Raw genomic sequence first — 24923 nt, forward strand, 5'->3', positions numbered from 1 at the left:
GGCTCCGCCCCTCCCCGGCCCCGCCCCCGCGGCTCCCCGCAGCTCCTCCCCTCTCCCATTGGCCGAAGCGGAGACCCGCCTCTCCGCCCAATGGCCGCCGCCGCGGCTCGGCCGCCCGCGCTCTGACTGGTCAGCGGCCGGCGGAGTGGCGGGGCACGGGCCAATGGGGAGAGGCGGCTCGATGAATGGCTGGCCCGGGTGGGGAAGGCAGGAGGCGGTGATCCCGGCGGAGGGGGCCGTTTGCCAGCTCCGAGGCAGAAAGTGCCACGACTCCACACGCGCGCACGCAGCCAGCGAGCGGCCGGAGCGGACGGCGGACGGGGCGGGTGGCGTCGGGGTCGCGGCGCCTGCAGTTGCTTGGGGGCGGCTTCTCGGCGGAGGCTCGGCCGGCTCCTCTCTCCCGGTTCCGCGGCGGCGGCGGCTCCTGCCCTCTCGCTCTCCCTCCCGCGTCTCCGGCTGCAGGTAAGAAACTTGGCCGGGCCCTGCAGCGGCGGCGGCGGCGCGCGGGCCAGGCCGTCGGGGCGCCGGGGCCGGGCCGGGCGGGCCGCGCCGAGAGTGACACGTCTCCCTGGCGGCCCCTCCCCCGGCGGCGCCCCCGGCCGTCGCCGCGGCCGCGGACCCTGGGGGTCCGGGCGGGCCCCGGGGGCGTGTGCCGGGCCGAACCCCGTGCAGGGGCGTTGGCCGAGCGTGCCCGAGGTGTGGACCCCACGCCCTCGCCGTCTGCGGGACTTGCGGCGGCCCCGCGGCGAGACGTGGCCGCCCCCCCCCCACCTCTCTCCGTCCCTCGCAGCCGGGCCGTCGGGCCGGCCGGCGCGCTCCGAAGTTGGGCGAAGAAAGTTGGCGGCGGGGTGGGGCGGCGCACAGCTGGCGGAGGAAGGGGTTAAGCTTCGGGAAGCGGCTGGATGACGTTGCCGGGCTGGAGTCCGGGCTGGCGGGGTGGGGGCGGGCGGAAGGCGGCGGGGGCCGGCGGGGGAGGGGGCGGGATTGAATGGGGGCCCGGGCTGAGCGCGCCCGTCTCGGGCTGCGGCCGGGGGCGCGGCGGGGCCGGGAGGCGCCGACGGGGCGGGCCGGGCTCAGGACCGCGGGGGCCGCCGTGCAGGGACCCGGACCGTCCGGGTCCGGACGCCCGGCGGCCGCGGTGGCAACTTCCCGGAGTGCGGGAGGCGGCTCCCTGCTCCCCCTGGCGGCGGGGCCGGGGGCGCTGTTTGCCCGGCCGGCCTCGCGGACCCGGTGCGAGGGCGTCCGGCGGGGGAACGATGAATGGGCCGGCGGTGCCAGGTCCGGCGGAAGTGGCACCTCCGGCCCGGCCGTCAGGAGCGCTGGCACCCCGCCTGGCTCCCGCCCCGGGTCCCGGGCTCCCGCCCTGGCGCCGGGCTTGGGAGGGCGGGCTGGGGTCCACGCTTCCCGGGCAGCATCTGGGAAGCCTCGGGGAAGCCTCCCCACACTGCAGGTCACAAACGGTAGCTCGGGTGGTGTCATGGCTAAGGGGTGGGCTTCCGAAAGCCGGCACCGTGGGGAGTCGGCCAGGCTGTTTCACGCCGGGGTCCGCTTCCGACACTCCGGGGTCCGCTTCCACGTCGGAACAGCCGGGCTGCCGGAGAGAGAACCGTGAAGACCCAGCACGTGTAGGGAGTAGTCCACAGGTGTTGACTGTTACTGTTTTTGTATGAGTTTCTAGGGTGTCCGGGCCGGGAGGGAGGTGGGGTCTGGGTTTGGCTCTGGCCCGCCCGCTGCGGACGCAGCCTTGCCACGTCCTGTCGTCTGGATCCCACCCCTGCCACGCTGCAGACCCTCTGCTCAGGGTGCTTAATCTCTCTGAACCCGGGTTTCCTTATCTGTAACCTGGAGATAGAACCACCCACTCACTGTAGGGTCCGGCAGCCTCCCAGGTAAGTGCTGGGAAACCCTGGGACCTTGTGCCAGCAGAAGGAAGTTTGGCAGTAACTCCTGGAGTTCGGAGGTCAGCAGAGTCTAGGAAGCATTTAGAAAATGAAACTTTGCAGGCTCTTGGGAGCCTCGCGGGTCACTGTTTTGCTGGTGTGCTGGAACCTTCAGAGCGGGGGCGTCTGCGTGGCGTTTTCTGGACTTTGGGGAAGGAGGTCTCTTAAGAGCTTTGGCTGTTCCCGCGGGGCTGGGGAGCACTCTGCCTCCCCCTACGCTTTTCTCTGTGCTTGGCTGTCTTGACTTCACCCTGATCCAACCCCAGAGAAGGCTCGGTGATCCCGCAGCAGGCTGTGGTGACGTCTCTGTTCCTTTATGAACTCTCCAAAGGTCAGGCCCACTGTGGGCTGCCAACTTGTTTTCCTTCCAGAAAGAAGCTTCCGGTTCTGAGGGCCTGGAGATGCCACTTCCCTCTCTGATGAAGCGAAGGAGGAAAGCTGGAGGCAGGAGGCGGAGCAGGGCTTGCACGTTCAGGGCTTCTGGACCCGTTGAGCTGCGGGGTGGCGGGGTGGGTGGCCAGATAAGGAGAGAAAGGTGTCTCGGGGACTGGAAACAGCCGCCAGGGAGTGGAGCCGCAGGCACTGTGCCGGATCAGAACTCTTCGCTTTCACAGTTAGGAGTCGGCCTCTGAACATCTCTACAGAGATTAAGAAGTTAGTTTGGTACCTTGGTGCATGAATAGTTTTTGGTGACGGGAGAATTTTAAATAAATCCCAAGCCACTGAGTCACATTTGAGCAATTATGCTCTTTGCTGAAACGAGCCCTAAGTCAGTAGGCTGTAGTGATGATACAGCACCAAATTCCACGTAAGTGGCTGAATGCAAACAATTTGATTGGCATACTGGTTTATTATGTAGCAAGGATGCCTTTTTAAAATGTCAGGACCCCAGACTTTTCTCACTTGTTCTTTTATCCCAAGGAGTTGTAACGAGGAGGTGAGTGACATATAGGCAGGGAGTCAATAGTTCTTTCGAGAATCCAGATTTTTCTGTGCTAAAATCTTGTTTTGGGAGAAAAATATGGTCAGTGAGAATGATGACAGTGGAGACAGTGCTGTCCATCTGTACATCCTGGCCTGGCGATGGTTAAGGCCTGGCCCGTAACACAATAATTGCGGATGAAATGAGGTAGACCAGCACACCTGTTAAATTTTCTCCAGCTATCTCATTGGACAACTGAAGCTCAGCCCAACTTGATTTTTAAGGTTTACTGTTTAGAGTCAGATTCACAGCTTTGGTGTACATCTCGGCCTCACAGCAGCCCGTTTCCATAGCGTAGATGTGGTTGTTCCCATCCTGTGGATGAGAACATAGAGGCCCAGCAGGTCAGTTCCTGTTGCCCAGCTGCTGGGCGATGTGGGCACGGCCTTCTGAATGTTCACCAACACCTACAGGCCGTATAATTCCACACTCGTTGGGACAGTAAGTACCCCAGGGAGCACCTGGAATTGGAAGATGGAAACGAAGGCGGGGAGTCAGTGTGGGGTGTGGCAGTACCAAGACAGTGCTTTCATTTCATGTCTTCGTCAAGCGTCTCCTGTGTGCCAGGCCTTTAGACACCACAAACGAACCTCGTTCGTGTCTGAAGACACTCCATCTAGAACTGTGTTGTCCAGTACGGTAGCCACACGGAGGTATTTCAACTTAATTAAAGTTAAATAAAATTAAACTAGTGGCAGTTCATGCGCTTCCACCTAATAAGATGTCACCGTTAGAAAGCAGTTGTTCCTGACTCTTGGTGTGCGTTATAAACTGCATGTTAAGGGAAAGAAGGCGGGGGAGCAGGGGCGCAGCACAGACAGTGGTCATGCCCTGGAGAGCTTCTCACCTAACACCAAGAGCATCAAAGTGGTCAAATGTAACAGACACAGAAAATAGGTATTGGGCCAAAAACATATGGCTTGTAGGGAAAGTAAATATTTAATTCTAAGTGAGAGAGCCTGGGCAAGAGGGCCACTTAGCATTATAGAAAATTAACCTGGGGACTTCCTAGGAGGCTGTTTTCTTAGGCACACAAGTTCTGATGAGTCTCCTGAAACAGGCAGGCCGACTCCCACTACTGAAGGCCAGACACATGTAGCGTGTTTCCTTTAAGAGCCGTAAGTGACATGCATCTCCCACCTGCCTAGCAACGCAGGGCAACTTTAATTTATAAAGAAAGTTCTGTAATTTCTACGTTTGATGATTTTGGCAAGGCTGGAACAGCTGCCGGTCTCCTAACCTTACACAGTCCAGGGTACAGGCGTTTTCCTGTTTGGCTGGCGGCAGTTGTTTCCTGGCTATTTGCAGGGCTTTGTTATATTCCATAGAACTTTGAAAGGATGACTGGATAGTATTTGGGGAGAATTTCTGAATTCTTGGCTGTACTAGTGGCCTCATCTTAGTACACTGTGTAGAGTAACGTCAAACCAGTTAACAAAGAACCCAGAGTGATAGACAGCTACTTTCTTGTTGGTCAGACGGGAGGCCCCTAAGGTTGTGCCGGAAGTGATCAGCTATTTATAGTGATAGTGAATATCATCTGCTGGCTCCAAAGTCGGAATAGAAGACCATCTTAGACCCAAAGCTTTAATTCTGTGCCCTGACCCTGGTTGAGTTGTGAGTGAACCAGGTGTGTTTCAGGCTGTCTTGAGACTGGTTCCCAGCTGGAGCCCTGCGTGGATGGAACTTGGCTGGCACGTGAGGTTTGTTCAGGCCCGGGTTGCTAAACAACTAAGCCACCTTTTAAAATTGGACAAGTTGTTGTTGTTAACATCTAGATTTTGGGGTCCTCTTGGGGAAAGTGGGAATTTCTGGGCACACCAGTTCTGCTTTCTTGGGTGGCAGCCGTAGACTGTCGTTGTCTTCCCTGGGCAGGGGCTGTGCTCTCCTCCCAGCCTCACTCACAGTACGTGCTTGGGTGCCGGCGGTCCCCAAGGGACACTGTCTACCCCAGCGTCTGAGAACAAGGAGGAGTTGGAGGGTGTCCGCATGTGACCTGAGTAGTCCCCAGCGTCCCCCACTGGCTGAAGCTTGGGGCAGCGGGGGGAGCACTGGTCTGGGTTCTAGTCCCCAGAGTAAGTGTTGTGACCTTGGATGTGACAGTTCTCATCCCTTGGCTTCAGTTTCCTCCTCGTGTAATATGAAACCAGGCCAGTTGGCCCCATCTTTCAGGCTACACATCGTGGTTTATCCTTCACTCCGTGCCTTCTCACACTTGTATCCTTTACGACGGCAAACCTATCAGCTCCGTCCACTCTCACCGCATCCCCTGGTGCCAGCCTGGTGCAGACCCCTCATCCCCCGGGTTATTTCACTAGGTCTGAAGTGGTCTGCCTGCTTTTGCCCTCACCCCCTGCCTTCTGGTCTGTTCCCAGAGCAGATTGTGTCACCCTGTGTTCAGGACCCTCCTTGGCCTGAGTCTGTCCAGTGGCCTCCAAGGCCCCTCTTTTCCCTCAGGCTTCACTGCTGCCACCCCCACCCCCTGCTCTGGTCACACTGGCCTCCCTCTGTTTCCCGGGCAGGCCCTTCTGCCGCAGGGCCTTTGCACATGCTCTTGCTTTCCCTGGGGAGCTTTTGCCCAGACAGCCACGTGGCTTGCTCCCCCACCATCCTCAGGTCTGTGCATTGTGACCTCCCTGACCACCCTATTTAAAGTGACAGCCCCGGTGACCCCTGTCCCACTTCTCTGCGTGGCTTTGTTTTCATTATCACTACCTGATGTGTCACATACGTGACTGACTTTGTCATTTCTGACACTGGAGTGTAAGCTCTCCCAGTGCAGGGATGTGGCCCCCCTGTTTCCCCGAGGTGTCCCTAGTGTCTGGACAGTGGCATACAGTAGGTGCCCATCCTTGCCGAGCTAACAGATGATTTTCTAGTGCCTGTGTTCTGTGAGTACATTATCATTTAGCCTCAAGTAGCCTGGATTCCTAGAGCATCAAATATAAACACAAAAAACATATTCCAAAGCCAAGCGACTTTTGGATTCCCTCCAGCCTGGCTCCAGTTGGGAGACTGACCGTTACACTCATGGCGGTGCTGCCACACGTGGCCCATCCTGCTCCGCCAGCAGAAGCCAAGGCTCTGAAGTGACCCTTGGCAGAAGGCTTGGGCGTTCACTCTCTCCCAGGTGCCCTGCACCTGCAGGCCGGTTAGATTGGTCTCAGCGCTGCCTGTTCTCTGCTGTCCGTCACCCAGGCGGGGGCCTCACCAGACCGGGCCCTTCCCAGGTGCCTGCGCTGGTTCCAGGAGGAGAATTCGCAGCGAGCATCCTTTATTTCCCGGCGGAGCTGATGAGCTAGATGGGTTTGCAGAGCAGCCGAGCGTATCGGTGACGACGCCCTCACCAGGAAACAAAACGTTATTTTTGGTTTGAACTGTGCACTGCCTCTGAAAAGAGGTGGGTTTCGTGTTTCGTGAGCAAGAGTGTTCCTTCATGGTAGGAGGGGAAATTCTTTTCTGGTAGTTGGCATTCCATTCTCTCTTCTTTTAGTCAGACTTTGTTGGACTAAGAGGGCTGGATGAGATGAACCTCCCGCCTCCCAGATGGCGTTTCTTCGAGGACCGGGCGTGGACGCTGGGCAGGTGCGGGATACTGGAGCCAGGAGGGCTGGCTGGTCGCAGCCCCTTCCAGGCCGAGCCCACATCCCTCGTTGCCTCCTCTCTGCCTGCCTTTGCTTTTAGGCAAAGAAATGGAAAAGTAGATCATAGATTCCTGGCCCCTCCTGACGGGAGGATCTGGCCTACGCATTTCACGCAGAACCGTGAGAGACCGGGTTCTGGCCCTCAGCCCAGGCAGTATGTTCTATTGGAACTTTTCATTCAGTGGTTAAAATGTACAACTCAGCTGGAGCAAAAACTATTTCCTTTTTAATTAAGGCTCATCCTGCATAGGAATTAGATGCAGCTTTATTTCTGTTGAACACGTTTTCATTTCCTGGTGAGTTCTAGATCGTCGTAGTTGGGCAATTTCGTAGTAACTGCAGTGACTCGGGGAAGGGGTCAGTGCGCAAGAGTGAGCGGTGACGACACCGTCAACAGCGGCCTCGTTAGTGACGTGTCGTTAGGGGCATGGATGGGGCTTTAGCCACGGCCGAGCCGGCCACTGTAGCCTGTGTTGTCGCCTCCAACCTCAGAGGGAAGCCCTGAGATTTGTTCTGAACAGTCTGGTTTTGGAAGCCGCGGGGACGGCGAGGTCTGTGGGGCTTGGAGGCGGGAGGCGGTGCCCACCGTGACCTTGGTCCCCACTTCCCCTCTCTTGGGAGCTGCGTGGTGAGCGCACATGAGGGGCCTGGGGTGGCAGGAGTGGACGTGCCATGACAGACCTGCCTGGCATCAGAGATGCTCCTCCTTTGCGAGCTGTGTGGATTCATTTTCCTACCAAAGTTGGCATGTGTGTATATACATATTTTAACTCTTTACTAAAGTAAAATACAAATACAGAAAAATGCACTGTCCCGTCTACAGCTCGCGGAGCAGCGCCCCGTGTGACCAGCCGGCCAAGAAACATTGTCCCCCAGCAGCTCATTTCGTGCCCCTCGGGTAGCTGCCCGTGCCCGGGGGTAACCACACCCCTGACCTGTAGCTCACAGGTCCCTCCCGCCTGCGCGTGAACTCGGGGCAAGTGGACACACGGCCTGTGCTCATCGTGGCCTCCCATTCGACGTTAAGTGTGAGCATGAGGTCCGTCCGTGGTCTTGAGCTATTGTAGTTCATCCCCCTGTTGTATATGCTCTGCACATCACTGTGCCGGGGCACTTGGATAGTTTCCACTTTGGGGTTTCTATTTCGATGTACTCTAAATTACATGATACTGTGAAATACAGTCTTGCCCCTGACTTTGGCGGCTGCGTGTCCACTTTCCCGCTGGGTCTGTTCCCAGGCGTGGGGCTGCGGCCACGGGAGGCATATGCTCAGCCATGGACAACAGTGCGGACTCCCCAGGGTGCTGGTCCTCGTCTGTACTCCCACCGGCAGCATAGGAGCTTGGAACGTGACTTCAGCAAGGAACCAGGGTGAAGCTGAGTTACCACTGCTACTGATAAGAAGCACCCCCTCGTGCTGCCCTCCCCGTGTCCTGGAGATGGTTCATCAAAGATGAGCCTTTTCATAGGGCTTGCGGAAAAGGGTCAGGTTTTACTGCCGGTGAGCAGATGCTCTCCAAGCAGAAAGGCAGCCCCTCGCATTACATGAGGGAGGGCTCACAGAGTTTTGATCTGCGGTGAGACTCTTCATCAGGCCCCCCACCTCACCCCGGTCCCAGCAAGGTAAATGTAGTGACTGTTGGAGTGTTAAGTGGATTTCTTCAAAACAAGGGAGCTGGCTGTTGGGTACCAGAGGTCATTCCACCTGAGCCTCTGCCCACCTGCCGGGACCCTGCGCAGAGCCCAGGGCCAGGAGGCAAGGGCACCGGGCAGGCTCCCCTCTTCCTGGGACAGATGTGCATCCAGGCTTGGATCTGGGAGTCACCTTACATAGCAGCCCTCCGGTCACATCGCAGGGATGACCTCTTTCCTTTTAAGAGCTTGCCTGGCTGGGGTTTGGTTTGGCCATGAGTGGCAGCAGTGCCAAATGTCAGTAGCTTGAAGAAGGGCAGGTGGCCTGTGTTCCGGTGGCAGGGTGGGCTGGTGGGCTGGAGCAGTCTTCTCCCTTGGGTGGGGCAAGTGCTGCAGAACAGATGAAAACAGCACCTGCGGAAAGCACTGAATGGCTTGGAAGATCCTGAGGAAGGTAGTGAGGGGACCAGAGTCTCAGTGCAGAGAATAACCCTGGATGGTGAGCACAGTCCTGAGGGCGTTCGGTGAACTGGGCAAACTGGGAGTTCTGATGGCACCTCTGGGCGCAGGGGGCAGAGACCAAGGTGGGCAGGATGATGGAAGCTGTGCCCACCGAGGACTCCTGCACCTCCAGGGTGAAGGTGAGTCAGAAGTAAGCCCGTCCCCTCTTGAGATGTTGTCCTTCATGCAGATCCCGTGACCTCAGAGGTAGGACATTTTCAAGCCAATTCTGACTCTTTGTAGAGACTGCTCCAGGGCCAGTCCACAAGCAAGCAGGTCTTTGAAGGACTGCGCCTTTATCCTCGGCTCAGAGAATCCCCACGTGTAATTTTCAAGGCAAACAAGCATCCCTGGTTGAGAATAACCAAACAGAATGCCGCGCGTTCAGTGAATGAGGACCAGCAGGAACGTCTGTGAAAACAGAGACAGTGAGTGGTTGACACAGTGTTTAAAAGCGCTTCTTACTCTGCTTAAAGTAATAGACAAGGTGGAAAATACCTACAAAGAAAGGAAACTGTTAAGTGACCTAGCAAATTTGATAAAGGAATCAGGTGCAGTTTCTAGCCATGGGCAGCTCAACCAGTATAGTTAAAAACCCAATGGATTGCAGCGCGTGATTAACTGGAAGATAGAGCAGAATGTACAGATTTCACTTTAGAACCAAATAGGGCAGTAACTTCTAAGACCAACTGAGAATCAGGGAGAAGAGGTGGTGTGCCAGAGCCCGTGTTGGATGAAATAATGACTGAGAATTGTACAGAATGGAGGAGGCACCCATCCAAACAAGGGAAAAACACCCACATGTAGAAAGTGTAGTGATACAGCAACCAAAGGGAAAAATTCCAGAGTGAGGGTGAAATGAAGGTAACTTTTAAGGCAAAAACCAAGACCGTTAATTAGTGACATCTTGGCTAAAGGAAATTCTCCAGGATGTTCTTGGAAGGAAAATAGTGCCAAATGGAAAGAAGAATGAAGAAGGTGGGAACATTTGGGCAACTCTAAACAAATGTGAAAGAATAATAATAATGTTTGGGGGGGGTGGCGCTGGAAAAAGGGTATGGTTAATGACACCTAAGTTAGAGGGGTGTTAGAATTAGTGGAGGGAGTAAAGTTTTGTTTAACTTTGAACTTTGTGAATCTCACATATTATTGTGTTTTAAAGGTAGTCACTAAAGAATAGAAACTGTATTCTGCAATAGTAGGGGGGGAAAAAAATGGAGTGATTTAAAAACAATCCAAAAAGAGATAAGAAAGGAGACAAAAAGAACTCCAGGATGGGTGGGGAAATAACACAAAATAAGATTATAGAGTTAAACTCAACTATATCAGCATTTAAAATGTAAACTGGGGACTTCCCTCATGGCGCACAGTGGTTAAGACTCTGTGCTCCCAATGCAGGGGGCCCGGGTTCAATCCCTGGTCAGGGAACTAGATCCCACATGCATGCTGCAACTAAGAGTTCGCAAGCTGCAACTAAGGATCCCACCTGCCGCAACAAAGACCCAGTGCAACCAAATAAATTTTAAAAAAAAATTTTTTTTTTTAAATTGTAAATTGACTAAATACTCCAGTTAAAACATAAAGATATCTTACTGGATTTTAAAAATCCAACTCTTGTTTACAAGAGACAGGGTGAAAATGAAAGAATATATAAAACAAAAATTGACAGAACTACAGGAAATGGTCAAATCTATAAGCATAGTAGAGAATTTTAGCATATCCTCTCAGTAATTGACAGCTAAGCAGACAAAAATCACTAAGGATTAGAACTTTGAACAAAATTAGGAATGTGATCTATGGCTCTATATAAATAAAACAAAACACTGTAGCCAGCTAATACGTATTTGACTTCAGAATTTTCAAAGATTGGCTGTATCCAGGGCCTTAAAGTCAGTCTCAACAAATGAAAGGATTGAAATTATGTAGAGCAGGTAGTCTGACCAGAGGTCAGTTAAACTAGAAATATGAATAAAAAGATAAATAGAGTATCTCCACGTATGTGTATATTAAAATAAAACACTTCTAGCATGTATTTGTAGGTCAAAAAAAAAGGAAAATAGAAAATGTTTTGAAATGAATGATGATGAAGATACTACACATCAAAACTTGTAGGATGTAGCTAAAATATTATTTATAGGGAAATTGATAACTTTAAATACATATATTAAGAAAGAAGATGAAAATTAATGAGCTAAGTAAGCATCTGTCTCTAGAAGTAACAAAGTCAAAATAAACCACTCAGAAGGAAGTGACAATGAGAAGGGATTAATGAAACAGAAAACAAGTAAATATACAGTGGAGAAGTTCATTCTTACAAAAGATGAATAATGTTGACAAATATCAAGCAATATTGGTCAAGAAAAAGGCACAAATTATACCAAGAGTGTAAAATGGGACTTCACTACAGATGTGGTGACATTAAAAAGATGAGTGGTTATCATGAACAACTTGTGCTAATAAATAAAAACAAAGCAGTGTCATAGGTGTTTATTAACCACCAGAGGAGGGGGCTCTACCACACATTGTACGTATAAACCTTCTTTTTTCATCTCAGCATGGTGATAATTTTGCAAGTTTTAACAACATCAGTGAATTTCTGGGAACATATAACTTAACAACACTAAGCTAAGAAGAGAACCAAGAACCTGATGAAGGGACACCTACAGGAAAGCCTACAGAAAACATCGCACTGCATAGCAAGACACCCAGAAGTTTTGCTTTGACATCAGGAAGAACAGGATGCCAGCAGACACGCCTTCTCTTGAGCACGGTGTTGGCGGTCCTGCCCTGTGCAAAAATTCAAGAGAAGTGAAGCGGAAGATAGAAAGATTGGAAAGAAAGTGTTAGTAGAATTAGGCAAGGTTGCTGGGGCTCGGGGGGAACCACCCTACAGAAATCAATTACATGTCAGTATTACCAGCAACAAACAGAAAATGAAATTTAAGAGAGACCCCATTTGCAATAGTGTAAAACCCGAAAAACCAAGAAGAAAATAACTCTTTCCCAAAGCGTGTGAGACCCCACAGTGTGTGTTCTCTTCCTCCACCAGGATGCCTGTGCTTTTCTGTTTCAAGGTGGTTCTCAACCATGTGACCGTGTAAAGGAGTGGGCCCTGCCTGATTGGTATTTAGTGGAGCCTTCACACAGCAGACGCTTGGAGCGTGGATGTGCTGAGGTTTGATTGGACACGGTGGGGAGACTACTGATCATGCTTCCGGGGAGCTTCGTGTCCACTGCAGGAAGCACTCTGCACATCTGAACTGCTCGTGGGTGATTTGAGGACTCAGGATTCCTGATCCCTACCTCGGGCGTGTAGTGAGCCCTGTAGGCTCCTCGTAAGCGCTCAGAAGATTTAGGTCTATTTAAGTGCCTACTTTTCCAAAGACTGTTATTTTGGAGAAACACAAAAGCATGTCAATGCTTTGTTTTTTTTCCTTAGCAAAGAAATTGAATCTGAAATGGCCAATGAATAAGCCAAGGCTTAGAATAGAAGACATTTCTATTTTTAGTGTTTTATCTTTCTTTAAAATGAATAGCATTGTTTCTTTGAAGTAGGAAGTCAGTTATTTCCATCCTCTTAAAACATGAAATAAATTATTTCCGAATACTATATCTTTTAGTTACCAGGTTTTCTCTTAGTTTTAGGTTTAAAAAAAAGAAAATTAAAAAAAAAGAAGAATTAGAGGTTACACTTAAAATTTTAGATGAGATGACCTGAAAACTCTCTTCTCTATAAACATTTAGAAATGTTAGATGGAGCTAATAAGCATTCTCTAAAAAGCATAGCTGAGTTTACAAGGTAGTAAAAGATATTACCAAATCCCGTAAGCCAAGGGCGGGGACTGTCTGGGTCCAGAAGTAAGCTGACCCTGCAGTGTGGGTGTCGCGTAGTCCTCCAAAGTCTGGGTCTTGGGTCTTTTGTTTTTATGTCCAGGTGGGAGCTGGGTGGGGGGAGTGAGAACCCCACTGACACTCCCATGTAAAACCTGCACTGAAAGGACAGACTAGTGGCCAGGGGAGATGGCATGGGAGCTTATCTGTTTTCTCCTGAGGCGGGGGAGGCAGAGTCTCCTGGGAATATTTAACAGGAGCTGCTGCATCTAAAAATGTGTCCTTACCTGCTGCCTTCTCTGAAGCCCTCGTTGAAGCAAAGATAAAATAGCTCTTTAGAGACAAGCCTGAAATTCAGCCCAGACAGGGTTGCAACTTAATAAAGTCCCACCAGAGTCACTGTCAGAGGTATAAAAGTAGGTAGTGGAAAACATTAATGGGAAAAAACAACACCAGGGAGAAAACAAGGCGAACTTGAAAAAAAATAGAATAACTCAAAGGACTGATTATAGAGCTGGTTAGATTCAGCTGAAGAGACAATTGGTGAAGTGGAACATATGTCCGAGTGGTAGCACAGAGAGATTGAAGTCTAGTTAGGACTTCTACCACAAAGAAACAGGAGCAAGGAAATCGCAAAGAACTAAGTGGCCAAGGGCTTTCCAGAACTGGTGAAAAACATGCGAAAGCGCAGTGAGCCTGACTAAGACAGTAAAAATAAATACACATCTAAAGGCATTGGTGAAGGCTTAGAACCCTGAAGATGGATTTTAGAAGTGAGGGGGTATTTTTAAAAGGTATTACAAAGGAATGACAGCTCAACAACATGTTTTTCCATAGTAAGCACACACCCTGCCATGGCTGCCAACCAAAAAAGCCAGAAGACAGATAAAATAATAATCTTCCAAGTGGTGAGAGAAAATAACTGTCAGCACGGAATTCTGTACCCAGTTAATCCATTCACGAAGAGCGAGGGTGGAGGAAAGAAGGCCTTCCAGGGCTGTGAGGACTGAGGATGTAAGAGGAAATTCTTGCTGAAACAAGTAGTCGAGGATGTACTTTGGGGAGACTCAAAAGAAGGCGTGAGGTGCAGGAAGCAGTGGCCAGCAACAGATTGGGAACCATTTGGGTCATTTCACACGAGTGTCTGGAACTCCGAGCGCCCGCAGGTCGCCCAGGTATGTGTGAGGGAGAGGCGGGTGGAGCACCAAGGCTCCTGGGAAGTGTCAGGTGTGTATGTTAGGAGAACGTAAGGGGAAAAGACATTTTCATTACAGCTTTTAAAAAGAGCGCTCGCACACAGACACACAAAAGAACAGAAAAGTGTAGCTTTCAAACACAGAGGAAAAGATGTCCAGTGGAATGCAAATAAATAAGGGGGGGAATAAGCAAAGAAAAAGTATTGTAAATAGGAGTAACAAAACAAGGGTATAAATGAGTCCTGTTACATAGGCAATCACAGTAGATGTTGGTGAACTAACCCTACCAGTTAAAAAGACAAATTGCCATGCTGGTCTGAAAATAAAATCCAGCTATATGCTGTTTTTAAGAGCTCCACTTAAAACATATGAACCCAGAAAGGTTGCAAATGGAGAGCAGAAAATGATTCTAGACCAATATTAACCCCCCAAAAGTTGGCGTAACTTTTTTTTTTAATTGGAGTATAATTGCCTTACAACGTTGTGTTAGTTTCTGCTGTACAACGAAGTGAATCAGCTATATATATACATATATCCCCCCATCCCATCCATCTAGGTCATCACAGAGCACTGAGCTGAGCTCCCTGTGCTATGCAGCAGGTTCCCAATAGCTGTCTTATTTTATACATAGTAGTGTAATTCATGTCAAATCAGACATACAATCAGAATGAAGTGGAAAAAATAAAGATCATTATTAGGGATAAAGAGGATCACTTTATAATAGAGGAAAAAATAGTAGGCACTTTATCAGAAAGATGTAACAATTCTGATCTTATATTCACCTAATAAGATGCCCTCCAAATAAAGCACAAATTGACAGATTCCCAGGAGAAACTGATAAATCCATGATTATGGAGTGTTCATGTCAAGAAGTTAGAACAGTATAAACCAATGGAAGTTGGAGGAAGGAGTAATGAAAATTAATTATATAGATTGGATCACAAACCCAAAAGCTGGTTCTGGAATCATCATTGAAATTGAAATAGCAATTAAAAATCAGCTGTCTGCCAAAGGGAACCTTCATACACTGTTGGTGGGAATGTAAATTCGTGCAGGCACTGTTGAAAACAGAACAGTGTGGAGGTTCCTCAAAAAACTAAAAATAGAACTACCATATGACCCATCACTCCTACTCTTGAGTATATATCTGAAAAAAACAAAAACACTAATTCAGAAATATACATGCACCCCAGTGTTCTTAGCAGCACTATTTACAATAGCCAAGACATGGAAACAGCCTAAATGTCCATTGACAGATGAATGGATAAAGAAGATGTGATATATATATATCGCATATATATTTATATATATGTATACGATGGAATACTACTCAGCCATAAAAAAGAATGAAAATTTGCCATTTGCGACAACATGGGTGAACCTAGAAGGTATTGTGCTAAGTGAAATAAGTCAGACAGAGAAAGAAAAATACCGTATGATGTCACTTATATGTGGAATCTAAAAAATACAACAAACTAGTGAATATAACAAAAGAGAAGCAGATTCACAGTATAGAGAACAAACTAGTGGTTGCCACTGGGGAGAGGGAAGCGGGGAGGGGCAAGAGAGGGTTAGGAGATTAAGAGGCACAAACTATTAGATATAAAATAAGCTACAAGGCTCTATTGTACAACATGGGGAGTATAGCCAATATTTTATAATAACTATAAATGGAGTAGGTTTATACTTTAAAAACTTTTCAAAATTGTGAATCACTGTATTGTACACCTGTAACTTATATAAATACAGCAACTATACTTCAGTTAAAGAAAAATCAGCTCTCTACCCACTCTCCCCCCCTCCAAGAACAGATCTCGAAAAACCAGATTCTGACAGTTTTACAGGCAAGTTCTTGTGAACCTACAAAGGATGGAGGAAAAAGGGTGCCCTGTAGCTCATCTTATGGGACTGAAGTGACCTTGCTACCAAGACTGGGTAAGAACAGTCTGAGAATGAGTTCTGACTTCCCCCACTTGACAGCACAGCCACCCGAATCCCACATAAAAATGTGAACAGACCAAATCTAGTGAGGGATTAGAAAAGAAAAGACCCACCGTCAAGAAGTGTTTACGCCATCAGAGCCATCTGTGAGTTAACATTAGAATATATTCTTTTAATTCAGTCCAATTCAGATTAAATGTCAGGTGGTAAAGAGAAAGCATTTGCTAAAATTTAATACCCTATTAAAAAAGGAAAGGTAGCTAGGAATATAAGATAGCTTAACGTGATCAAAGGTTTCTACCAAAAGCCTACAGTCAACACAGCATCTAACAATGAAGGATCAGAAGTGGAGACTCGGCCGTGAGACCAGCGAGCCTGGAGCCGGCTCTGTGAGACGAGAGAGAAGCGATGGTGTGGCTTAGAAAGCAAGAAATTACTCTCTTCATAGGTGATTTTTCTTGAAGAGAATCCACAAACTCCTGGATTTGACGAGAGTTTAGCATAATATTTAGGTAAACGACACATGCAAAAATGAATAACTTTGCTGGTTGTAGCTAGGAAAAGAAAAAGATATCTTTTTCTAGTACATTTAAAAATAGCAATAACCTTAACAACAACAAAAAAGATGTGTAAGACTTCTATAGAGAAGATCATAAAAGCTCCCTGCAAGTATAAAAGAACGTTGAAATAAGTGGAGTGCTACACGCTCCATTCACCGACAGCTCCCATGGTATACAGCATCGGCTCTCCCCATGTTCACCTGTAAATTCAGTGCGTTTCAAATAAAAGTTCCAGTAGAATTTTTGGAAGGGATGCATAGGCCAAAATGTAGTATTGATGCAGGGCGTAAATAACACGTAGGTGGAACAAAGTGTGAGTCCAGTGAGGGATCCACGTGTACTGCAAACCAGATGGGACAGAGGCGGCTGTGAAAGTCGAGGGGTAGGGGGGATGGACCAGTCCGGAAGGGGCGCTGGGTAACTTAAGCCGTGGGGGAAGCTGACCCTATTTCCTGTCCTATGCCAGAGTAGATCCCAGGTGATTAGAAACCCAACTATGAAAAGTGTTCTGAAGTTTGTAGAAGAAAATAAACAGTGAAAGGACTTTTCTCCCAGTGGTTGGAACCTGGGTGGCTGAGAGTCAGGGGTGAAAGGGAGGTTTTCACTCTGTATCAACCCCTTTGTTCCTTTTGCCTCGTTGCCTTTCTCCAACACAACTGAGTAATTATTTAGATTTAAAGGATAGCAACAGATTTTTCCTTAAAAAAAGAAAAAGGAAACAGGTTCTCTTTGACTCTGGGGTGGTAGCAATGAAACAAGAAAACACTGTAAAACAAAACAGTGAAACAATTTTTCAAACAAAATTGGTTGAAAAAGAAACCACAGACTTGGATACAAATGGTTAATATCCAAATGTGTAAAGGACACCTACAAATGAGAGAAAAAGACAGCCCTTTAAATTTTTTTTTTTTTTAAGGAATTCCTTTATTTTTTTTTTTTATTATTTATTTATTTATTTATGGCTGTGTTGGGTCTTCGTTTCTGTGCTAGGGCTTTCTCTAGTTGCGGCGAGCGGGGGCCACTCTTCATCGCGGTGCGCCGGCCTCTCATTATCGCGGCCTCTCTTGTTGCGGAGCACAGGCTCCAGATGCGCAGGCCCAGTAATTGTGGCTCACGGGCCTAGTTGCTCCGCGGCATGTGGGATCTTCCCAGACCAGGGCTCGAACCTGTGTCCCCTGCATTGGCAGGCAGATTCTCAACCATCGTGCCACCAGGGAAGCCCCAAGACAGCCCTTTAGAAAATGGGCCAAGGGTATGAGCAGACAACGTCGTGGAAGCAGCGTGAAGGGCTGCTCACCATGGGAGGCACATGGGGATGCATCCGGGTGTGAGCGCAGGAGATGGTGCGGGACGCAGAGGGCGGGGCTCGCGGCACTGCCCTGGGGGAGCAGCCCTGGGCCCGGCGGTGTGTCCTAGAGGATGAAATGCTGCCCGGTGATGCCCACAGTGGTGTCTCATGCAGCCCTCACCGTAGCGGTGCTGGACATGTGTAAGCACACACGCACGCGTGTGGAAGTGGTGGCATTCTGAGTGTTGGTTCTCTCTGGAGAGAAGGATGAGATACTACATATATGTGTCTCAAGTAAATGGGGAAAGATGTTTGGATTTGCTAAACCTGGGTGGTAGGTAAATGGACGTTCACGGTATTTTTCTTAATCTTCCGTATACTTGAAATATTTCATAATATTTACAAAAACAAGGAGACAGTGATCCTGATGCAGCCGTATCTGCTAGTGTCTCCATTTTATCGTCGTTGTGTTTTAGATTGTGCCTTCCTGGTAAGTCACCTAACGCCCAGGAAGTGGGGCTTGGGCTCAGTCGGGAGGCTTCGTCTCGCACCCCTGCCATGGCTTCTCCAAGTGCCCACACGTGGCCCCCGAGGAGCAGCTGGAGAGTGATGAGACCCCACCCCAGGGTGCTGTTGAGGGGCCTTTTCACAAAACGTCCCCAGATCCCCATTGCCAAGTTGGACTGAACTGGCCAGACTGGAAAAGCCAGGTCGGGCCACATGAATCAGCAAATGTAGTCCGTGCCTGGGGCGTCCACTTAACTTCTGTTCCCGAGTCCTTACTCCCAGGAACAGAGGAAAGCCATTCTCTCAGGAGCCCTGAGGTGGCCCCGGGGGTGTCAGCTGGCCAAGCCTGGGAGTGGTCCCCGAGCCTCTGGGCAGTCTCCTGCTCCCTGCCCTGGCGGGCCTTCACCTTTCTGCTTTGCATTCTAAGCAGACTGGCCATAGTAAATAAGAGTGCACATTTCATAGAAGTTTCCGGGATTGACAGAGTGCAGGTTCTTTGCGGTCAGCCCACACAGGATGCGGTGGCACGGTTGGCCGGATTCTTTGCCCTCCTGGCCATGGCCCTTGGGAAAACCCTGCGGGAGATCCCTGCTGGGCGCCTTTTACCATGGTGGGGATTTCAGAAGCGAAGCGCCGGAAGGCTGACCTTGAAGGCTGACCTTGAGACCTCGCTGGCTTTGCTGTGCCTGTGAGCACGGGTGGTACTCCCGCCCCTCGAGCAGGAGCCGACTCTGCGGGGCAGCGGGAAGGCGGCTTCCACCTCGACTTCTTGGCTGTCCGTGGTGATGGTGATGTGTCCTGAGCCTTCACTGTTTCACTGAGTTACCACAACTCTAGGGCTTTTCATTTTCCTGTGAAAGCGTCCTTTCAAAGAAACTCTTACTCAGGAGTTAGTGGTGGGGATGCAGTTTCTTTCTGGAGCAGCGGTCCTGCAGAGTTGGGAAGACACATCTGTGATGGACTCAGACGTCCGTCTGTCCACTGCGGAGGGAGGTGCTCTCCCAGCTGGCTTTTCTCCACTCTGTGCCCCTGACAGAGAATATATTTTTGTATCCCGTGTTTGCCTAACTTGAGAGTCAAAGCTGACTTTTCAACCGTGGCTTTTCTAACCAAACCACACGTCTGCAGAGCCCACGGTGGGGGGCAGGCGCCCATCGTGGGGGCTGGTGGCCCTGGGGCTCCAGGGGCCCCGCCCTCCAGGGCTTGTTGGGGACGCCACCCGGGGCTTACGGACCCGCAGCCGGGGTGACCCGGGCCCCTGGCGTGGTGCTGCCTCTGGAGAAGGGGTGTTTCAAAGGATTTTTATATCCATTCTTTTTCAGATTCTTTTCCCATGTAGGTGATTACAGAGCATTGAGTAGAGTTCCCCGTGCTGTACAGAAGGTCAAAGGGTTTTTGTCATCTGAATAGGATGGATATAGTGGTTATGGTGTTGCTTTGTACCTGAAACGTGAAGTTCTGAGGGGTGCTTGTGAGGACCCGGAGTTTCGGTTGGTGGACGCCCTCCAAGCAGCAGGGTTAGAACGGGGCCTGGAACGTTCCAGCTTCCTGCCCCTGTCCTCCCGCCCACGGGACCCCCCTCCAGGCCTTTTGCACACTCGGCTGCGAGGATCCCGAAGGGCTCGTGTGGGGTGGCCTCTCCCGACTGTCATGTGTGAGGGGCCCTGGCTGTGCATCTCGCTGCCAGAACCCATGGCCCGGGGTCAGAGCCCGCCCCAGGAGTCCACCTCGGGCCTGAGGAGTGGAATGTGGAGCTTGGCCTGGAGCTGCAGGCCCGGAGACAGTCTGGGTGAAGTAAGTGTCACAGCCTCAGCTGAGAGACTTACCACCGTGGAGAGCAGAGCGCGTTCCACCCTCTTCCTGCAAGGGTTTTGTAGAAGGACGGCGAGACTGTGCATTTGTTCTAGAGCACCATGCTGAACCATTTACAACAGTCTCTCTGCTCAGTCCCTCCTTTCAAATGCCCTAATGTCAAAATTTGGATTTCACGACTGTTGTTTAGATACCCCCACTGCCACTGGAAGAGGAATCTCAACTTTTAAGCCACCGAGAAGCCTGGGCCCAGCCTATCCCGGCTCTGGGGACCCGGGGGCCGTTCAGCTCTCCCCCTTTCTGCCTTCCTCCCCCACCTCTCACTATTGCGTTCCCTTCTCAGGTCCACTGCTGGTCCTCCTGGGGGAGCTGTTTCTCACTCCCCAGTTCAGGGGACTGGAATGTGATTGTAGTAGCATCAAAATTAGTTGATAAAAGTTGAATGTATCCAAGAAATGAACCTGTTGGAGTTTCTCACTGAAGTCAGATTTAGCCCGGCTGACAGCTGATGGGTGTGGACCTGGCCACCTCCGACCCTATGGACTTTGGTCCCTGGCCAGCAAGAAGGGGTGGTTCATCCTCTCGGTTGGGAGTGTGTCATCAGGCAAAGGGTCCCCTCGCCAGGGTGAGGAGTGGACCTGGTGGCACTGTCCTCCTCCCTCTTTGCAGCCTCTGGATGTGAAATTCCAAACCTGGAGTCTTACTTGGTCGGCTTCCCAAGACTGATATTTCCTGTTTCCTAATGTGCAAGTTTGCAGGTTGCATAGCTCTTCGGAGCTATCACTGGTTAAAGGCCATTTTTCCTCACCAAATTTTGATCACCTTTCCGGATTGTAATGCATAGGTTCTCATCTTTGGCCCTGGGTAGTTGTGTTTATCAGCACTGGAGGAAATGGAGGCAGCAGAGTCAGATGGCTCGCGAGGGCCTGCTGGCCTGGACGCTGTGGCTGAGAGCCGGCAGCCGTGTTTGGTTTGACTCACATGGTATTTTTAAAATCAGTCAACTTCATGTTAAGGAAAAAAAAATTTCTGTCCTAATGTGAGAAAGCAAAAGATCTCTCAACACAGTGCCCGCATGTCTACAGTAATCAGCTGTGGCTGGGCGACACCTGGCCCTAATGTAGTGGGACAGTTTGCCACAGTCCTCACTACTCCCAATTGTCTCACACCTGGCCGGTGCTTGTGCTCATGTGTATCTTTGACCCCTGCGGTGGGGAACATCGTGAACTGGGATCACGGCATCTGAGTCTCCTGGGTGTTATGTGCCCTGGTTATAGAGCTCCTCGCTGCCATCTCTCCATGGCTTCGTATGTCCCGGCACTAATGGAATATCTTATGTAAGAGTTGCTCACTTCTGAAGGGGGCGGGGAGAATGGGTGACGTCAGAGATGGCCTGAGTTTGTTTCTTCCTTCACTTTATCAGTCTGAAGAATTAGTGAAACCGTAAGTCAGGTGTTGGGGGTAGGGGTGGCGATTGTTGAATACCTCAGTTTCTACAAAAAGTAATTGACACGTATGTATTTGGCAGGTGAAAGGAAAGCAAGCCAGGATGGATATTTACGACACCCAGACCTTGGGGGTTGTGGTCTTTGGTGGATTCATGGTTGTTTCCGCCATCGGCATCTTCCTGGTGTCGACGTTCTCCATGAAGGAGACGTCGTATGAAGAAGCTCTAGCCAACCAGCGCAAGGAGATGGCGAAGACTCACCACCAGAAAGTGGAGAAGAAAAAGAAGGAGAAAACAGTGGAGAAGAAAGGAAAGACCAAGAAAAAGGACGAGAAACCCAACGGGAAGATACCTGACCATGAGCCAGGCCCCAACGTGACCATCCTCCCCAAGGACCCAGTGCGGGCGCCTGCAGTGGCGGTGGCTCCAACCCCAGTCCAGTCCCCCGTGGTCATTCCCCCTGTAGCCACGGTACCAGCCATGCCCCAGGAGAAGCCGGCTTCTTCCCCTAAGGACAAAAAGAAGAAGGAGAAAAAAGTGGCAAAGGTGGAACCAGCAGTCAGTTCTGTAGTAAATTCCATCCAGGTTCTTGCCTCAAAGGCTGCCATTTTGGAAGCCGCTCCCAAGGAGGTCCCTATGGTGGTTGTGTCCCCAGTGGGTGCCAAGGGCAGTGCCTCTGCCACCAGTGCTATGCAGAGCAAGAAGGCAGAGGGAGCCCCCAACCAGGGCAAGAAGGGAGAGGGGGCCTCCAACCAGGGCAAGAAGGGAGAGGGGGCCCCCAACCAGGGCAAGAAGGCAGAGGGGGCCCAGAACCAGGGCAAGAAGGGAGAGGGGGCCCCCAACCAGGGCAAGAAGGCAGAGGGGGCCCCGAACCAGGGCAAGAAGGCAGAGGGGGCCCAGAACCAGGGCAAGAAGGCAGAGGGGGCCCAGAACCAGGGCAAGAAGGCAGAGGGGGCCCAGAACCAGGGCAAGAAGGCAGAGGGGGCCCAGAACCAGGGCAAGAAGGCAGAGGGGGCCCCCAACCAGGGCAAGAAGACAGAGGGGACCCCCAACCAGGGCAAGAAGACAGAGGGGGCCCAGAATCAGGGCAAGAAGGCAGAGGGGGCCCAGAATCAGGGAAAGAAGGCAGAAGGGACCCAGAATCAGGGCAAGAAGGCAGAAGGGACCCCCAACCAAGGCAAGAAGACACAGGGGGCCCAGAATCAGGGCAAGAAGGTAGAAGCGGCCTCCAACCAGGGAAAGAAGGCAGAAGGGGTCCAGAACCAGGGCAAGAAGGCAGAGGGGACCCCCAACCAGGGCAAGAAGGCAGAGGGGGCCCAGAACCAGGGCAAGAAGGCAGAGGGGACCCCCAACCAGGGCAAGAAGCCAGAAGGGGCCTCCAACCAGGGAAAGAAGGCAGAAGGGGCCTCCAACCAGGGCAAGAAGGCAGAGGGGCCCCAGAACCAGGACAAGAAGGCAGAGGGGGCCCAGAATCAGGGCAAAAAAGCCGAGGGGGCCCAGAATCAGGGCAAAAAGGCAGAGGGAGTTCAGAATCAGGGCAAAAAGGAGGAGGGTACCCCAAACCAGGGCAGAAAGGTAGAGGGGAGCCCCAATCAGGGCAAAAAGGTAGAAGTGGTTCAGAACCAGAGTAAAAAGGCAGAGGGAACCCCCAACCAGGGCAAGAAGGCAGAGGGGACCCCCAACCAGGGCAAGAAGGCAGAAGGGGCCTCCAACCAGGGGAAGAAGGCAGAAGGGGCCTCCAACCAGGGCAAGAAGGCAGAGGGGACCCCCAACCAGGGCAGGAAAGCGGAGGGGGGCCAGAATCAGGGCAAAAAGGCAGATTCGGTTGCTAATCAGGGCACAAAGGCGGAGGGTGTTGCAAACCAGGGGAAAAAAGCAGAAGGGGCCCCCAATCAAGGCAAAAAGGCAGAGGGAAACTTGAACCAGGGCAGAAAGTCAGAAGGGTCCCCCAACCAGGGCAAAAAGGTGGATGCATCTGCCAATCAGGGTAAAAAGGCAGAGTCACCTCCTACCCAGGGCAAAAATGCAGATATGGTCCAGAGCCAGGAGGCACCAAAGCAAGAGGCTCCTGCGAAGAAGAAGTCTGGGTCTAAGAAGAAAGGTGAGCCTGGTGAGTAGCTTTGATTTCTTTATGAATTTGGAGGGAAAAGCTGTCTTTAAGTGGCTTATGGATTCCCTTTGGGGAAGCCATCTGTATCAGTCAGCTATCGCCACATGGCTGCATAACAAACATCCCAGAATTCAGGGTCTTACAGTGTCAGTCGTTTATTCCTGCTCATGTTTCTGTTGACTTGGCTGGAGGTTGACTGGTTGGGGTTATCTCGGCTGGTGGCTCTGCTTCATGCTGCAGTTTAACTGGTTCAGCTCCTGCTGCAGGTTGAACGTAGGTCTCTTCTACGTGTTTCTTCTGGGGCCCTGGCCGAGGCATCAGTGGCTCTCGAGGGCAGAGGCCCTCCCACGGTTGTGGCAGAGCTGTGACAGGGCACTGCTCAAACCAGCATCCTGTTGGCCAGAGCAGGCCATGAGACTGAGCCTGAGTCAAGGGGCAGGAAGTCTGCTGTCCCCAGTGGGAGGGACTGCGGAGTGACCTGGGAAAAGGTGTGAGTTGAGGAGAGGTGAGGATTAGGAGCCGTGACGCCATCCACCACCCAGTCTAGGACAGTTCCGTGTCTTGCAGTCTTTCTCAAACGTCTGGCTGCGTCAGCCTGTTCTGCGTTCTTACCTCACCTGGTGTTTTAGCATAGCTTTGTTCTTTTCTAGATGTTTGTTGCATGAATAGCAGTAGGATGACGTTTCTGAGAAACAATGGCATCCACACCCCTGCCTCCCAGTTTTCCCTCTTCGCTACCCCCCCACGCCCTTTATGTAATGGAGCATTAATAGAACATTAAAATAGATATTATGTATCAGATACATATATTAGATAATGTAGAACATGAATTTCCGTTATCTTTTTAGTACGGATTACTGTAGAAATTGGGCCCGTGAGTTCCTCTTTCATATTCATCACTCACTTGATACAATAGTCTGATGTTTTCTTTCTCTGTCCCTCCCTTTCTCTCTCTCTCTCTCTCTCTCTCTCTTCTTCTCTTTCTCTCTAGATTTCTTTCTTTCTTAGATTAGCCATTAGTTGATTTGGAAAATTAATTGCATTTGTCTCGGTGAGGTACATTAGGGGCTTTGAAACGTTTGGACCTGTGCCCGGTAGGCAGGGCCCTACGTTTGTCCCTCTGTGAAGCTGTATCCGCTTTGCTGTTTCCTCCGCCCCAACTTCTGGGGGGGTATTTACTCAGGCGACACTCGTCCCATGTGAGGGTCAGGGACCGGCCCACCTTGCCCCACAGGCCACGCCAGCCTCTCAGGCCCTTTGAAAGCCCAGGCGCTCAGCCTCAGCCCTGACGCCGTGGCGGAGGGAGAGCACGCTGCCCTGTCTCCACGGTGTTGCTCCGCTTGCCCCTGGGAGGCGGGCATTCGAGGCAGAAGACGGGGACGCAGGTGAGAGCCGCCTGTTCTCTGGCTTCTCGCGCATCAGGTGTGTTCACACTAGAGCTTCCTGTGGTCATCGTTACTGGGTATGGCTTTGGCCATTGAAGTAAGGTATGAAACAGAAACATGATAATATTAGAAAGGAAGGCAAAATTG

General features: G+C 50.9%; 1 protein-coding gene across 3 annotated transcripts in view; it reads left to right on the top strand.

Annotated features, from left to right (window-relative positions):
- The first annotated feature begins 209 nt into the window (after positions 1-209).
- RRBP1 (ribosome binding protein 1) overlaps positions 210-24923 on the top strand; it is a 58775-nt gene continuing 34061 nt past the window's right edge. For 2 of the 3 annotated variants that reach the window (XM_059898134.1, XM_059898133.1), the window contains exons 1-2: positions 379-462; positions 21363-23391. In XM_059898134.1, coding sequence (XP_059754117.1) covers positions 21384-23391 — 2008 coding nt within the window. In that variant the 5' untranslated portion in view covers positions 379-462; positions 21363-21383. Of the gene's footprint in view, positions 463-21362; positions 23392-24923 lie in introns of all 3 variants that reach the window. The other variant, XM_059898135.1, reaches the window with a different exon arrangement.

The sequence above is a fragment of the Balaenoptera ricei genome, chromosome 15, assembly GCF_028023285.1.
Source record: "Balaenoptera ricei isolate mBalRic1 chromosome 15, mBalRic1.hap2, whole genome shotgun sequence".
NCBI classification, from domain to species: Eukaryota; Metazoa; Chordata; class Mammalia; order Artiodactyla; family Balaenopteridae; genus Balaenoptera; species Balaenoptera ricei.